This window comes from Adiantum capillus-veneris, chromosome 15 (genome assembly GCF_014529385.1).
Source record: "Adiantum capillus-veneris isolate H3 chromosome 15, ASM1452938v2, whole genome shotgun sequence".
NCBI lineage: Eukaryota > Viridiplantae > Streptophyta > Polypodiopsida > Polypodiales > Pteridaceae > Adiantum > Adiantum capillus-veneris.
In genome coordinates, this window is record NC_140945.1 from 28,116,770 (window position 1) to 28,134,636 (window position 17,867).

The following is a 17,867-nucleotide window of genomic DNA, read 5'->3' on the forward strand; positions in this document are numbered from 1 at the left end:
TCGCTTATGGAGATGACAAGATGTATGGTCAAAAGTCAAGCTTTGCCACATTTGTTTTGGCTTGAGTCCATCATGTGTGCCACTTATGTACTCAGTTGGTGTTGTACGCAACCTTTGTAGTCTATGACTCCGTATGAATCTTGTCATGATAGAAATCCATCTATTGATCACATGCACGTTTTTGGGTGTTTGACTTATCCTTTTGTGCCACACACGCAGTGCAAAAAATCGGATGATAAGGCTGCCAAATGCATTTTTTTTGGTTATAGTGTTGAAAGCAAAGGTTACAAGTTGTATCATCCGCAAACAAAGCGTATCTTGGTTTTATGGGATTTTTTGGTGGAAGATTCTATTTAGCCTTTGTTGTCTGTAAGCTCATATGACATTTATGACAGTTTGTTGCCTCTTTTCAGTGGTGGAATTTTGAATATAAATTCCAACGAGGCAAATGTATAGCCTATGGGGGTTTCTAAAAATGTTATAGATTAGCCAATTTCTGATGCAGATATACATGATGTACTTGATGAGGAAAGGACTGAGAATGAGCAGACTAGAAGTATGCCAAAATGATTGGTGCATACTTTCCATGACAGTAAATTGGATGCACCTTTGTCTAGTCGCAATCGTTCACGTTCTTGCCATGCATCTTATGCATCAAATTGCTATGCTTTGGCTGTTTCGAATTTATGTGATGTTGAGGAACCTCTATCCCTTGATGAAGGATAGAGATCAGAGTGGCTTATGTGCCAACACAAAACAACCTTGCAGCTCTTTTCGCAAAGGCATAGTCTCGTGAGAAGTTCGAAGCTTTCTGTAAAGCTTTGGGCTTGCTTCCCTTTGTGTACTGATCCTATCCTCAGGACATGGCACTTCCCTATACTCTATATGCCAGCTCTCGTTCACCACGTCACTCCTAGGGGAGATTTGTTACCATATACATGTGGTAGTGATGTGTATGAACACACTTAGGACTGTTAGGGCATTTTACCCTCACTAGGAGTTCCCCCCCCCCCCGTGCATTGTATATACACCCATCACTGTAGGGATTTCTTATCTTTCCATTTCACACTAAGTAATATACTGTATGTTGTGTGACTTGAGCTTCCTTCATCTTCTCTAAGCTGTGTGTGTTTCCCTGCAACCCTAATTCCAACAGTAGTTAAATGCATTTTTATTGGTTATAGTATTGAAAGCAAAGGTTATAGGTTATACCATCTACAAACAAAATGTATCTTGGTTTCATGAGATGTTGTGTTTGTGGAAGATTCTATTCAGCCTTGGCTGTCATGTACTAGAGACATTAATGTAAGCTCACATGATATTTATGACACTTTGTTGCCTCTTATTAACGGTGGAAACTCGAATGTAGATTCAAATGAGGCAAATGTACAACCTATAAGGTTTCAAAAAATGTTACAAATCAGTCTATTACTGATGCAGATGTTCATGATGTACTTGATGTCGAAAGGGCTGAGAATGAGCAAGCTAGAGGTATGCCAAAATGGCTGGTGCATACTTTGCATGATAGTAAAATGGATATACCTTTGTCTAGTCGTACTCGTTCAGGTTCTCACCATGAATCTTATGCATTAGATTGTTATGATTTGGCTATTTCTAGTTTATGTGATGTGGAGGAACCTCTATCTTTTGATGAAGCACATAATTCAAAAAATTGGGTGACTGCCATGCAATCAAAATATGATGCACTTCTACAAAATGAAAAATGGACTTTATGTGATTTGCCTCCTAGAAAAGGATTGGTACGAAGTGGGTTTACAAGTTGAAACATAAGCCAGATGGTGAAATTGATCTCTATAAGGATCGACTTGTTGCAAAAGGTTATTCACAACAAAACGACATAGATTATGAAGAGACTTTTGCTCCTGCTCCCACTTGTCATAGGACTACTGTGCATTTTTTATGTGCATTGGTAGCTCATTATGGATGGGATTTACACCAATCAAACATTGTTACTGCTTTTTTGAATGGTGATTTATTTTAGGAAGTTTATGTAATGCAGCCTTGCGGTTTTGTCATAAAAGGATAAGAAGATAAAGTGTGAAAATGTAAGAAATATTTGTATGGGTTAAAGAAATCTCCTCGTGCTTGGTATGAGAAAGTTGACACTCTTTTGGTTCAACGGGGCTTTTGTAATAGTCCAACAAATTTTATATGTAAAGCGTGAGGGTGATGTACTTCTCATTGTCGTTCTATATGTAGATGATTTGTTGATCACTGCCCCAAATGAGACATTATTGTTGAATTTAAAGCTAATTTGAATGCTACTTTCAAGATGAAAGACATGGAGTTGTGGGCATACAATTTAAGCGATGTGATGGTGGTATTGCCTTGTGTCAAACAAGCTACATAGAATCATCAAAATGTAAATTTGGACTTGAGGACTGCAAACCTATTGCTACTCCCATGGAAACAAGTTTGAAATTGAGTCTTTATGATGCTGGTGATCCTGCCAATGTCACTCTTTATCTAGGATGCCTTATTTATGTATGCAATACAAGGCCGGATGTTCAGTTTTCAGTCTCACAGGTTAGTGGATTTATACATAGACCAAGGTCTAAGCATTCGCTACTTGAGTGACACTTTACATCTTGGGTTGTTTTAACCCAAAGTGGGATCATTGCCACCAAATTTACATACTTTTTTGGACTCAAATTAGGTTGTTGTTATGACACGTGAGTGTCCACGAGTAATTTTTGTTTCATGCTCGGTAGTTCATGCATATCATGGTTGAGCAAGAAGCTCGTGAGAATTTCGAAGCTTTCCGCAAAGCTTTAAGCTTACTCCCCTTTGTGAATTGATCATGTCCTTAGGGTATGGCACTTCCCTTTACACTAGGTGCCATCTCTCATTCACCGGATCACTCGCAGGGGGATCTGTTACCATACATATGTGGTAGTGATGTGTGTGAACCCCCACTTAGGACCATCGGGGCATTTTTTCCCTCACTAGGAGGTTTTTTACCCCATGCATTATAAATATGCCCATCATTCTAGGGCTAACTTATCTTTCATTTGTGCACTAAGCAATATACCCTCTGACGTGTGGCTTGAGCTTCTTCATCTTCTCCAAGCTGTGTGTGTTTGCCTACAGTCCTAATTCCCATAGGGATAAATTTCAACTAATCTATTTTCAATGCATCTACACGCACATTAGCAATGTCTCTATAGAAGCATCATCAATGCATGCATGCATGCATGCATAGACACATGTAGAGTTGCATAAGTGAAACGAGTAGAAGGAAACAACTTAGTCAGTTAATCGCATGGAAACAATCCTAGAGAGAGAGAGAGAGAGAGAGAGAGAGAGAGAGAGAGAGTTAGATGGGTCTTTGTTTCATCACAATTTGTGAGTGAGAATAATGGATTTCACTTTCAAATGTGAATGCCTTAAAGTGCAATCCATTATTTAAATGCACCCCCCTTTGGTCGAGCTCCATTGTTTCTTTTTTAAAAAAGGTAAAATTATATAATAAAGGGGAAAAAGAGAAATACAAAGGACCAAGCTCCATTGTTTTATGAAGATTTTTTTTTTGGTTTTTTTGGACTATTGTATTAGTCTTTAGGGCGTGTGTTTAGCTTGTAGCCTTGCAATACACTCAAGCCCAAAATGTAAGCAATACGCATTATCTAACGTGTTTATACTCTCATGCTATCTAAAGTCAAGTGTTTTTCTACAATTTGCTCTCAAGGTTTGACATTAGAAATGTCATCCTTTTCAAAGTCTTTATTAGCCGTATGGAATTTGGGCTAAGTGGTCGGGTTGCTTAATTAAATGTCAAACCTTGAAAGCTTAGTGAGTAGTAGCCTATGTGAGAACGAGATTTTAGAAGAGAGCAACACGTTAGATAGCATTATTTGTCTACAACGACAACTTGAACTTGGGCATGAGTTGGTAACACGTATTGTTTACATTTTGGTCAGAGTTGATAGATCTAGTTGAACTTGCTAAGAGTACCCCCACACGTAGTGTTTACATTTTGGTCAGAGTTGATAGATCTAGTTGAACTTCCTAAGGGTACTGTTCGGGAAATTTGTGCCTCGGCTCGGCCTTGAGCCGGTTAAAAAATCAAAACAACTGATTGAAGGGAGGTGGAGAAGGAGAAAATCCGTTTGAAAAATTCAAGAAAATAGAGTTAATCTATAAGAAATGCCAATTATTTTGAAAAAAATTTAGATTCTTTGAATCTATCCTAAAGGGCATTTTGTATGTTTGTGAAAATGATTTTTCCAGAACGCTGGTTACCCCTCCTCCCGCACAAGAGCAGTAATTGTTTTGAGTTAACCCCCCCCCCCCGGCACCTCCTTGAGGTGTAGTTGCAAAACAGCTTTTTAAACCCCCCTCTCTTGGCACGTGTAAGTGAAGCCTCTCGCGTTGAATCAATCACTTCACTCCATCTCTTACAATTACCCCCTCCGTGTGTCGGGTACCTAAAGGCCAACACAAATCGTCCACATTCAAGAAAGTGCCTTATTAAGAGTGGGGCTCTACCAAGGGGGGTGCACTTCAATAATGGATTGCCTCTAGCATTAGTCTTTGTACTTGTATTTGTAGAGAGAAAACCACTTTTGTGGCTTTCAAAGACTTTTGTATCAAAATCATCAACAATTCTCAAAAGGTCAAAATGAAAAACCCTCTTATAAAAACATGCCCCACACGTAATATAAGTCAATAAAAGATTGTGGAAATTTTTTGAGGATGTGCAAGTTCCCTTTCCGTACCTATCTCAAGGGATTTTTTTTTCAAACGATGAAAAATTTAACTAAAGTACCTTGAAAAATTTGATTATCTAAAAAATCGGCCAAAATTTTATTACAATACGATTAAATTTTGAACGCTAATGTCCACGTTGCACTACTGATCGTGGTTGATTTTTGGATTTGCAGCGACGTTCAAAATTTCATCGCCAATTTTGTTAAGCATGCTTAAACTTCACTTAAAAATACATACATAAGTATGTGATAGACTCATCAAACCCTATATTTTTTAAAATAAAGACTAAAATATCTGATAGTCGTCCACCAAGTCGGATAAAAAAATTACACCTTTATCTAGAAATCACTATTTTCAAAAAGGTCAATTTATTTTTAGAGTTTTTGAGTCAAAAAGTTTTCTCAAAGACTTTAAACTTGATGGTGAAGAAGTTTTAGTCTCATATACAAAAGTGATGCTCAAATCACTAAATTTGGCATGAGCCACTTTAGTGGCCCAAATACAACTCGAATGTGAAGGCATGCAAATTTGAAAACTAAGCAATTTAAGAGGAGTTGTACACACATGCAAGCAAGGTTTTCGCTTGCATTAGCAGTCCCATCTTCTTGCAGTTTGCTTGTTGCACGAATGCTCAGATAAGCACGGTTAGAGAGTAGGGGTAGAGAGAACTCTGCCCATTTCGCCATAGTTAAAATACGAGACGTGGGTAGGTTGATGTTACAAGGCGGAGGTAAACTTTGCTTTGTGCGAACTGCCTCTAAGAGAAGCAAAACAAAAGCATCTCTCTCTCTCTCTCTCTCTCTCTCTCTCTCTCTCTCTCTCTCTCTCTCTCTCTCTCCCTCTCTCCGCGCGCGTGCACGTACGGACCCCCTCCCCCTTTTCCCCTCTTTTGGGATTGTTTCTATGATATCAATTTATTCTCTTCTACTTTTTTTGCATATCTAACTCTACGCGCACGTGTGTGTGTGTGTGTGTGTGTGTGTGTGTGTGTGTGTTTCTATTGTGATAAGACTGCTATTCAGCTAGCACAAGATTCAGTATCTCATGCAAAGACAATTGAGGACAATCACATTGAGCAAAACAAAAGCATGTGTGTGTGTGTGTGTGTGTGTGTGTGTGTGTGTTTCCATTGTGATAAGAGTGTTATTCATCTAGCACAAGATTCAGTATCTCATGCAAAGATAGTTGAGGACAATCACATTGAGCTTGTTTGGATTCACAAAGATGATAACCCTACTAATCTACTTACCAAAGGTCTACACTTCAAAAAGTTTGTACAATATGTCTAGTGCTTATGGGTATTGGGTATTCCGCCTTATGTATCTTGTACATATGACCATGCTTGCGTTAAATCATTGGCCTTCAAGTCAGGGGGTGTGGGGTAAAAAGCAAATTTGTTCATTATGGGCATGACCAGCCGTGCACTAAGATGGTCTAACCCATTCCAATGTTCATCCCCTCGTGAATGAATAAGAGAGCTTATGTTATTGCAATGATTTCAAGGATCTCTCTCTCTCTCTCTCTCTCTCTCTCTCCCCCCCCCCCAACACTCCATAAAATATTATAGCTTCTTATAGTATGATTTAAACTTGATAGAAGCTGAAAGAAAATATGAGGAGTAATTACTGGGTACTCCCCTACTTTCCAAAATTCATTGATTAGTTCGCGAGATTCTTTTTTTTTTCAAAACTCCCAATGGTGAGTGGATTATATTACCAGATCCAAAAATTACAGATTCTTGTCATGCTCATGACGATCCATGACCACTTCACTGGATTCTAGATACATTGGCTGATTGGGGAGCTACCCCTTGACAATGGACGATCCTACACATTCACAACATCCCTGAGGGTCCTACTCCACTCTTTGGAATTCTTTTGCTTCCCAATGGCGATGATCGTTACCGTGCTTTCTTGGGCTATCTCCACAAACTTAGCTACCTCTAGAGAGTTGGTTGGATTTGCATTATTTCATAGCCAAGAGTGTTGGTGTAGGCTATCACTTCTCAGCAAGCTTGGAGAAGGAGATGGAGCTCATCCACTTTCACCAAGTGAGAATGCTTGGAAAAAAATGAGTGTGTGAGAGGTGTATACCCCCCAAGCATACCCCTTGCTTGCTTTGGGTGAGCCCCCCTTTTTGCTGAAAGCTTGAAGCTCATTGGATCCCTCTCCCCCTAGCCAATCACATGCCCCATGCATTTCAAGCACATGGGTAGTCTTTGGACAAGTGTCCTCCTTACCCCTTTCAGAGAGAGAGCCTAAAAATATCTAGATATTTTTTGAATGGAACTAGAAGCTCATTGGACACCTCTTTAGCCTAGTCAATAGGATTCAAGCACACCATGTCGCTAAGCATAGGGAGAGGCTGACATGTGTCCATGTGCCCCTTGAGAAAAGGGGGTGCCCTTTGGGTGAGTGGGAGGTTAAGTCAAATATTCCCCTAACTTTGGGGCTTGCCCCTCCTTTGTAGGGTCTCTTTTTGACTCAAACACCTTACCCCCATACATGAGAAGCTTCTGAAGAACCTTCCTCATCAATCATGACAAGCATCTCAAGCACCATAGTCATCAAGCACGACAGGCACCTCAAGCACCTTAGTCATCAAGTACGACAAGCACCTTAGTCATCAAGCACAACAAGCACCTCAAGCTTAGGTCGGGTTCCCACTTCAAGCTCAAGGTTAAAGGACTTTTAACATTAACCATTGGAGGTCTTTAATGAAGCTAACCCTAAGGTCTTTTAAGCTCCATTAGCTAGCCTTGCTCTTTGACATACCATCTCTCATTTGGACCCCTTTACCATTGGCATTGTGTTGAGATAGATCCGTAAGCACATGTCTATATTCTAATCCTTGTTCCCATTATTATCCCACATTAAATGATCAATTTAATATAACAAAATAATTTGGGTTGGTAAAATATTAGATTTTATGACACTCAACCTTCGTATAAAGATTTAAATGTTGACCTAAAAACCACAAGTTTTTCAAGTTTGCACTTATTTTCACCGATTAGCAAAAATGTATTTTTCTAGCCCTGTCAGTGTAGCCACCAACATGGTTGGCCTCAACACCATACAACATAGAGATCATAGCCAGGCATAAAAATTCACGATGAAATTTGTTACACCATAGCTAGAGTCCGTCCTCAGCATAGTATTTTTGAACGTAGAACGAGGTACAATTTAGATCAAATACGAGAGAAATTGTGAGACAATTGTCTTAATTTGAAAGTTTTTACACTAAGTTTTCTTTAAATTATCTAGGGCTTCTTGCCTTCAAATTTCAAATTTAGAGATAAATCTCACTTTTGTACATGAGATTACACTAACCCTAGGTTTTACTTCAAGCATTGCTAATTATTTTCACTATTTACTTGGTCTAACCGCCCTCACCAGCTCAATCATGACTTGTTTTTGCTCGTGTTATGGACATAAACCTAGCGGCATAATTCCCAATGCTATAGGAATCCCAAAACAAACCACTATCAATTGGATTAAGATGGACACATACTGTTCCTAAACCTACTAAGCATGATTGACACATAGACAGATCAATATCTAAGTTATATGTATTTTAGGCCAAAACTCAAAAATAAATTATTAAATTTACACACTATTATTGTATATTGAGAATAAAGAAGTCGTGAAATTTCTCTTGTTGATAATTGCATTGAAAGTGGTTGAACATTTGTCCTTTGGTTTAGTCTACAAATTCTTTTTAGATAATATAATTGTTTATCTTGAATACCATCCACCAAATGATGAATTTGCTGTTGACGTTTACTTCTAAGAGCGTGTTTAGCATTTGACAGTTTGAGTACAAGTCATTTCTTTGAACCACCTCCAGGGACGTAATTTCTCAATGTTTTTTGAAGCATTTTAATTCTCTTCAATGAGTTAGTTCCTAAATATATCTATTGTTGACATATATCTTGAGATCCCGTCATTATGAACCATCTCTCATCTGCATATAATGCAATCTTCTCGCTTAATATACCACTACAATAATACTCACCTCCTCTACTTCCTTGTAAGTTATTTTCTTGCTACAGTTAAATGTAGGGGGGCAAACTCATGCAGTTGCGATAACAATGATAAGATTGGACAATTTGAAAGGAAAAAGATCTTTTTCTTATCTATATTCTCTTATGACATATTGTGCAATTAACCATTCTGAAAGTCCTAGCTTGTGCTTCAACTGAATGGTAATTTCTACTGAGGGGATTTGACATTAAGTTACACATCTACTCACATGAGTTGAGGTGCTTTGGGTCAGTGAACAACACTTTGTAAGTACTTTGCTACTCCACTATACTCCAATGTGGTGTCACACATGTAGTTAATGTTTCTTTTTTTTTGTTTTTAATGTCTTGTCTAGTCTATTGGTCACATGCACACAGATTCACTGATTTAGGCAGTGTGTCAATGCTCATCTTGATGTAGATTCGCTGATTTAGGCATCACCATTTGTTCGTGCAGATCCATCGATTTAGGCAGCACATCGACAAATTATAGATTTATTATTTAAAACAAAATTAAATGCAGACTCGCCGATTTAAGGCAGCAGTAGTGCAGATTTTCCGATTTACGCACCACATCTTATTGGTGTAGATTCGTCGATTTAGGAAACACTGATCACAAAATCATGTTGCAGGCTGGCCACCACTGTCCTAAGTATGATTTTGTTTCCCGGATACATGTTGACAAATTTTTGGATTTGCATTTGAAATTGGATTCGGACTCGGTATATGATGATTTCTTGTCGCGACAGTATTTATGGAATGGGACTTGAGATTGATGAGGATTGATTATTGAATGATGAGTGTGACCAATGATTTCTTGATTCATCAAGGTATGACATATGCTGCTTATTCTAGTGGTATGGGACACTAGAATAGGTAGTATGTGGATGCCGGCAGGCATAAGCAATGTTGTTTAGTTTCATAAATTTTTCTTTTACTATGTGATATTTTTCTTCACACAATACTAATCACTCTTTTGACAAGTATGTTTTGTAGATTCTTATCTTCGCAACTTAGGACAGTTGCTTTCCAACGGAAAGGTATGTAATGGAATTGATATTTTACTATTTATTGCATTTGACAGGTGGAAAAAAATTTAGCAGTTAATGGACTATGTGAAAGGATATGGCATTTCATGTATATTTTATTATTCAAGTGCTCTTTATGAGCTTTGGCCATTTATGACCGGCTGGCCAGTTTGTACTGATTTTGAGCATTCAGAAATCTATAAGTAAATACGTGCTAGAGGAAAATGCTCACTCTTGCACGGGGACACGCACCCAGTGTCTGCGTTATTCTTCTCCTCTCCTCTCCTCTCTCTCGTCCTGCCGACGTAGCACTCCGCTCTAGGAGGTGCCATGCACGTTCTCTCTCGCTATCTCCCACTCTCTGTCTCACTTTGTTCGCGTATGATTCGGTTATGTGCTACGAGATTCATCATGTATGCAGATTTGTCGATTTTATGGCTTGCAAGTATATTGTTTTTAGTGTTTTGCAGGGCTCTTGCGCTCCCGTTTGTAGCATGTCCATGCCCACCTCTGTAGCATGGCACCCTCCCCAAACTCTTTGAATACATGTAGGGTCAACATACGAAGGCATTCACCACCGCCATTGTGATTTGCATGGTTTAAATTTGCCGCTCTCTCTATCTGCCACCTCCAGTTGATCCAAAAGAACCTCTTTCTACATGGCTCCGCATCGCCTTGCGTGCGATCCCTCCCTCTCTCTCCCCATCGTGCTCTCCCTCCGGCTTTGTGCCAGTAGCTCCAACAGGGTGCATGCTCGGACCATGTGCCTGCACCATGAGCCTATCCTATTGAGCAAAAAATCTTTGCATGTCCGCAATCATAGTGATGCACGCCAACTTTCTGTGTCTCCCCCTCCTCCTCCAACGTGCCGTATCCGCCTTCTCCCTCCTCTACGTGCCATATCTACCTTTTCTCTCCTCAAAGCTCTCATCAACATCTCTGAAGATTCGCGTTAATTAAGCACCTAAAACAGATTGGCACGACCTACGTGGTTGATAACAATTCTTCCCTTCCATTGGAAAGGTTTAACTTCAATGAGATCCAATTTATGAAAGTATAGCGTTTCCCTCAAAATCTTGTCACTGGTTGCAACATTTGTTACGTAAGATTTTTGTCACAACTATGGCCATTGGTTGAAATTTAAATCATGTCATTGGTTACAACATTTGCTTAATGACCTTTAGATATGTCATTACGCATTGTCATTCATAGGCAATACACATCATTCTTATGTGAACAAATATGTATTAATGTGCAAAGAGCCAAAAATATTGATATCTAAATGCCTTTGTATATATTACTTTCTATATCATAAACTTGAATTCCACATCATGATGCCCACCTAGATAATCCTTTTGTTAGCAACATCTACAACGCTTTGTTCATAACAGTGGCTCTTTCTTGAACATGTATATGACTAGATAGTGACGACTCTCTTGACCTTAATATTGGTGTCATCGTCACCTTTTATGTGTGAATCCGATGTTCAAGTCCCACCCCAGATTGGACAGGGGGTTTCAGTACCCATTGAAGTGTCCATTCCACATTTTGCATTGCCAAATCATTTTCTGCTACTTGCATCCAACCTTGGCTTACACAACAGCACCACATCTCTTCCTCTTCTTGGTGGTCAAATATGGAGGTGGATACTAGGGAGGAAGGTCATTCTTAAACCTTTTCCAACATTGCTCCAGTGCGATTTTCCTTGCAACATCAATAGTCGTGTGCAAGGCACCTAACTTTCGGGAGACATCAATTGTGAGTTAGTGATATTTTAATGCTTTTTAAGCATAAGTGAAGCATTGTTTTACTGTAAGTATTTGGAGCTGTAGCGTGGGAGCTTTTATGAAAGCATTATGAAAGTAAAGCAAGGTGAGATGCTTTTTAGGAGTTTCCAACCTATTAAAGGTTATGGGGGTGAGTGGGGAAAAGGTCTAGAGTGACTCGTGAGTGGAGTGGGGAAGGAGGAAATGGCCCACGAGGGCAGCTTGCCTCCGCTTTGCAAACAAGGAATATTCTAAGAATGTTCAAAGGGGGAAAAAAGATGCGGCCCCAGGAGCGGAGACACGTGTCCAGAGAGAGAGAGAGAGAGAGAGAGAGAGAGAGAGAGAGGGGGGGGGGGGGGGCATGAGAGTTAGAGAGGGGGTGAGGGAAGGAGATAAAAAAACTAGAAGCAGAGAGAGAGAGAGAGAGAGAGAGAGAGAGAGAACGCGGCGAGAGACTCCGAGAGAGAGATTCAGAGAACTAGAGATGAGAGAGAGAGAGAGGGGGATACTTTAATAGAGAGAGAAGCTCGTGTGGCGTGACTGGGTACTTAGAGAGAGAGAGAGAGAGAATTTCATGAGACGTGGGTACTTAAAGCTCAGTCCGAAATCGGCGTCTCGACGAGACTGAGAGACCGAGAGAGAGAGAGAGAGAGGGAGAGACAGAAGAGAGAGCGCTTCCGCTGTCGTGTGGCTGATGAGGAAGAGAGCATTCATGGCGGTAGAGAGAGAGGACGCAGCAGCAACAGCAGCAGGCGAGGATCAGGAGCAGCGGGCACAGAGAGAGAGAGAGAGAGAGGAGGAGGAGGAGGTGCTCATCCCGCCGCTCAACTTCAGCATGGTGGACGAGGGCGTCTTCAGATCGGGATACCCGCATCCCTCCAACTTCCCTTTCCTGCACACTCTCCATCTGCGCTCCATTGTGTACTCTCTCTCTCTCTCTCTCTCTCTCTCTCTCTCTCTCTCTCTCTCTCTGTGAGTCTACCTCTGTGTAACGTGCAATGCCCCGAGTTCAAGACCCGTCCAAGCACCAATTCAGTGACGGGGCCTTTGCATTGCTGTGCTCGTTTGTGTGTGACCATGTTTATCCATTATACGACATTAGGATAGGATTTAGAAGCAACCCTGTCGACATGAGTTAGCAGGATGCCAATATCCTACTTACTCAATTATATGCATGGCATGAAGCTCATTCAATTGTCAGCTTGTGGATCACTCTCTAGCTTGCACTTCCCTTTACATAGTAATCAAGTTTCCTCTTGGTCTTCTTGATTACATTGTCCTTTACTAGTGTCTTGTGTATCACTCTTTAGCTTCCTCTTCCCTTTAACTAGTTGTCAAGGTTAGTCCTAGCAAACACTATGATGAACCTAATTACATTGCCTTTTACTATATAGGGTTGATTTTTTACAGACACCCTAGCCACTCAAATTGCCACTCGTGCAAAACAGGCAGAATGTCCAATATTATATAGGATTTCCGGCAAAACGCAACATTGCCTTGTATCTATTAAGCTATGCCTTCAGCCTGACTACCAAGAGTTTTTAGCTTGCACTTTGCTTTGAGGTATTATCCTACATAGTATGCCTTGTGCACTTATAACTTGCACTTTGCTAATGGTGTATACATACATGCATACCTATTAATGTATATTGGCATTTTTTCCAAGACATTAACATGTCCTCTTATCCTCACTTAGGCTTTTGAAGGGCTTGCCTGTATCATGGCAAACCCATCGCCGACCATTATTCAGCTTTGTTTGCTTTGAATTTTTTTGAGAATGCCATTACTTTGCTAAGTGCCAAAGTTTTTGAAATGCTTTTGCTAACAATTCCTCAGTCTTTTCCTTGAGTTGCTTTCACACTTATGTAATATTGTTCATCATAAGTTCTACGCTAACTTAAACGTCTAATTATACTTGCTTTTCAACATGTGTGAAGGCTCGCTCTTTGCTCCTTAAACGATCAAAGAAAATGCTTCTAGCTTGCAACTTGGCACCTTTCTCATTTGATATTCTGTTAGCTTTGCACCTTTTTCAGATTGCTTCAACATAATTTCGTATTTGTATCATATCTTCTCATTGAATCACTATTCTATTTGAGATTGTACTTAGGGACAATTTGCATCTACAATGATGAATTGTTTTCTTTCTCTTTATTTTTTTTTGTTTTAGTGCTTAGAAGTGGGTGTTATTACGATCATAAGTGGTTGAAGTCTTTACTAGTGACTATTGGTTCTTTAAAGATTGCAGCTTGATCTTGCATGTATTTGAAATGAGCCTGAGGTCATTATCATAATCACTAGTTGATTCTTCAAAAAGATCAAGCTTCATCTTGCATTTATTCGAATCTGGTCTAAGGTCATGATTAGAAAAGATAATGGGAGTAGTTATTGATTGCTTTAGTGTTCGAAAATGGGTATTCTTACCATTGAATATTAGGAAACAAAGTCTTATGACTAGTACAAACTTGGTAGGTTAGTTGTAAAGAGCATAGAATGTGAGATAATGCGTCCTTATGGAAATATTGAAATTTGTAGGTATTTGTGCCCCGAGCCATATTCAGAGCTCTATATGGAGTTTTTAAAGAAGCATGGTATCAAACTATTCCACCATGGAATCGAGGGAACAAAAGTAAGCTACACTAAAGATAAATTTTACATAATTGTTATATTCTATTTACTTTTGTGTAATTGAGATCCTTCATAATTAATGTTATACAAGAGGAAAGTGTGGGAAGCACATATGTAGGTTTATGTGTGACCTAATGGGTAATTGCTCCTTAAGAAGGAAGTTTTTTTATTGGGTTTTATGACATCATTTATAATTCTTTTCGATGTGTTGGATAGGAGCCCTTTGTGGATATTCCAGTGAATGTGATAAAAGAAGCATTGAAAGTTGTTTTAGGTGGGCTATTTTCTTTTTTCCTTTATCATCATTGCATCGGTCAAAAGTCTAAAGGAGAGTTTTGTGGATGTAGATAAAAGAAATCATCCAGTTCTTATCCATTGCAAGAAAGGAAAGGTACGTGTTGTGTTCTATTGTTTGAGTATGGTACTAAGTTTCTCTTCTTTTAAGAGAAAAACTAGAAATCAAAAAATATATCAGCAAACAACAATTAAAATTAAACATATATAGCCAAAATATTAAAGCCTACTTGAAGAATTTATCAACAACAATTGATAAGCAACTTTGGCATATATGTGCAACTTCTTTCTTTAATTATTTTGTAAAGCTCAAAAAACCAGTGATGAAAAGTTTAATCAAAATCACAAGTAGTTTCTACAAATGGTAGATAAGTAATACAATGATGGCATAAAGTAGTTCTCATGCTATAGCTATCATGGTAAAACAGTAGTGCTTACAGAAGTACAACCCTTGTTTTTGAAATTTGAGAACATTGTACGGTTTTCAAAAGTATTATATTAGTTAGTCATATTTCAAAATTAGCTTACACCTTGAGTAAATACTTTTATCTTCCTCATTGTAATTTGTTTCTTTAACACATTGAGAGAAAATTAATTTCAGCATAGGACTGGTTGCCTCATGGGATGTTTGAGAAAGGTGCAAAACTTCTCATTGACGTCCATATTCGATGAGTATCAAAGATTCGCTGGGACAAAAGCGCGAGTGTCAGATCAACAATTTATTGAACTCTTTGATGTATCCTCCTTTAAAAGAAATGGTCGAAGTTGGACATGTACATGCACATGTCAATGCAAAAAGCACCTTGTTCGTGTGCATTCCACTACGTATACGTTTAGTAGTGAGGAGACTAATGGAACCTGCTCAAAAGATTCCAATAATTGTCTTACAATTGGTTAAGATATATATGTTTTTTTTCTTTTCGATCTATTGATATCTTTCAAACCTTTGAGTATAAATGTTCCAGCATAGTCATCAGTACCATGCTAAAATTGTGTTAGCTCACATAAAGCTTGAATTCTCTTGAAAGTATTTCTTGTTTGTGTGAAAATAAAAAGTTCGTTGTGTTGCATATTGTTATGCAAAAATTAAGTGTTTTGGACACATAAGAATATAAATACATGTGCACTCCTCTTGGGTTGGATTGCTATTAAGGGAATTGATGATGACTCTTCAAAGAACCTAGAAACTTCAACGTGATCAAAGTTTTCTTAATGAGATCAAAGTGTTCGTCCTATCCACTTATCAATGTGCTTCTCATTGTGAGAACTCATAGAACAAGGTGGTCGAATCCATACTAAACAAATGGGTTTTGTTGAGCTACGTAAATGGTGATGATCTTTAACTCTGAGTTTTCTTTGGGGAAGCAAGTCACTCCTATTTTTAGTAGATATTCTTTAAGAATTCTATAAATTGTTATGCCCTTGAGCTCATGTTCTCTATCTTAGGAGGCGAGGGGGAAGTTTTTTGCATGGAACACATTACTACACAGCATTTGGTGAAGGAAAATGATGATTTGAATTACAATCTATGTGCACCAAAAAATATAATATCCCAAATAGATTAGATCATCCTTGATTTTGTACTTTCATGACCATATTGTATTTTTTGTTGTAAATTCAATATTATGTGTAGTGAAAGAAAATTCACATAATTGCATCATAAATTGGGACAAAGAGCACTATACTTCTAAAAGTTGATAGGTTTTCCTTAATATTGGTGAGATTTCCATGTCTTTGATTTTCAAAAGAGAAATAAATTCCCCTCTAACTAACTATCTAGAATCTATTTAGAGACATAATCGGGGGTTGCACCTTGTTGATTTGTAGGTGTATCACGTGCGCTCTACATTTTAGCTCTAAAAGTTACATATTTACACTTACAGCAGGGGTTTTCTTATTAAATTTTCAAGAAAAGCTGTAAGTTTCTTAAGAAAGAGGGGTCATTTTAATCAAGTTAGAAAATGTGTAGAGAGGGTTTTTTATTGCCCTTTGATCGCACGTGATACGTAAGATATTTGTAAGTGCACCCCCCAAGGACATATATTCAACATCAACAAAATCTTCCTTTGAGCTTTGGATTCATATGTCTTTTTTGCTGAAGGTTTTTTCACGATCAAGTGCAATTTCATTGACACAAGGTTTTGCCCTACATTGAAAAACTCTATTGGTGTTCTTTCAAAGGTAGAAGCAATGTTTCAAATGTTAATCAAAGTGCATGTATGCTAGCTACATGAAAGAAGAAAGAGCTACGTTGTGCTATTTTCCAATCAATGTGAGACACAAAACGTTAAATTGCTATTAGCCTATGATGAATGTGATGAATGTACCTTGGATATCATTACCGTGCTTTGGATTGGATAGATGTACATCTCAAAGTCATTACAAAAACACTAATTACATGATTTTGTAAGGAACTAAATGTGGATTTTTAGCTTTTTGAGTAAGAACTGTCATTACATTATGTGTGATCAGTTCTGGATCATTACTGAAGCAATTCCTCATACTAAAAATCAATGCTCATGATATGGAAAATATGGCCACTAAGATGGCATATCTTTTGTATTAAAGTAGCCAAAGAAAACTAACTTAATGAGCTCATGAGTGTTACAAGGTTGTCAACAAATCATGTAAACAATAGCAACTAAAGCAATCTCTCACTTTTGATGGCTTATTTGGATATTTGGTCACAATATCCTCTCCTTTTGATTAATTTGTTACTTCATGCTTGGGATTGGCTCGATGGGTAGACAATTATTTGTGCATTTATGAGCACTCATTTTTTCAGCTTATGTACACTAACAAAGTCACAAGCTCACACTACCCATACTGGCATAAGTCGCTAGCCACCCAAAACCAATTCCTTGCCTAACTTGCATAGCCCTTGCATGTCCATCACGCACTCAAAATCCTTTGAGTAGAGATATTTGACCAGTGAACCTTGCAATAGACAGAGGTTCAATTTTGTCAACTTCAATAGGTCAAACAAATGCAAAAGGGCAACATCTAGATAGAATACAAAACAAGCTCATGAATGTCATCTCTTCATTTTTATTGGTAAGCAAGCAAAAGTTAACCTTCCATGGCCCCACTACACAAGAAATGGGAGCCAATGGGCTACTCTCAAATCAATTAAAGAGGCAAAGAAATTCAACCATGAAGCAACCTTAATTGATGAATGGGAATCTCAACTACATGACGACAATCATTGTTTGAAGCATCCAACACCAGCAACCATTTTACACCTTCTCCATGTATATATTTTTCCATTTGCTATGTATAAAGTCACGAGCTCTCTATGTGTTCCAAATTGTCTCTATTTATCTACTCTCTGTGCCTTGGGTGGGCAACCATTCATTTTTAAAACCCTACGCATATAAGTGAGTTGTAGGTTATGTGAAA

At 38.5% G+C, this 17,867-nt stretch overlaps 1 protein-coding gene across 1 annotated transcript; it reads left to right on the top strand.

Moving 5' to 3' along the window:
* Nucleotides 1-12,258: 12,258 nt before the first annotated feature.
* Nucleotides 12,259-15,390, top strand: LOC147440433 (inositol diphosphatase DSP4-like). Its single transcript, XM_086530168.1, has 5 exons — nucleotides 12,259-12,467; nucleotides 14,082-14,175; nucleotides 14,391-14,448; nucleotides 14,522-14,565; nucleotides 15,070-15,390. The coding sequence occupies exons 1-5, from the start codon at nucleotides 12,259-12,261 to the stop codon at nucleotides 15,364-15,366; spliced, it is 702 nt and encodes a 233-aa protein (XP_086386294.1). The 3' UTR covers nucleotides 15,367-15,390.
* The last annotated feature ends 2,477 nt before the right edge of the window (nucleotides 15,391-17,867 follow it).

Excerpts from the sequence above, each read along its gene's own strand:
- LOC147440433 (XM_086530168.1), top strand. The coding sequence starts at position 12,259 with ATGGCGGTAGAGAGAGAGGACGCAGCAGCAACAGCAGCAGGCGAGGAT. Across the intron at positions 14,176-14,390 it reads ATGGAATCGAGGGAACAAAA|GAGCCCTTTGTGGATATTCC; the intron begins GTAAGCTACACT and ends TGTGTTGGATAG. Across the intron at positions 14,566-15,069 it reads TCCATTGCAAGAAAGGAAAG|CATAGGACTGGTTGCCTCAT; the intron begins GTACGTGTTGTG and ends AATTAATTTCAG.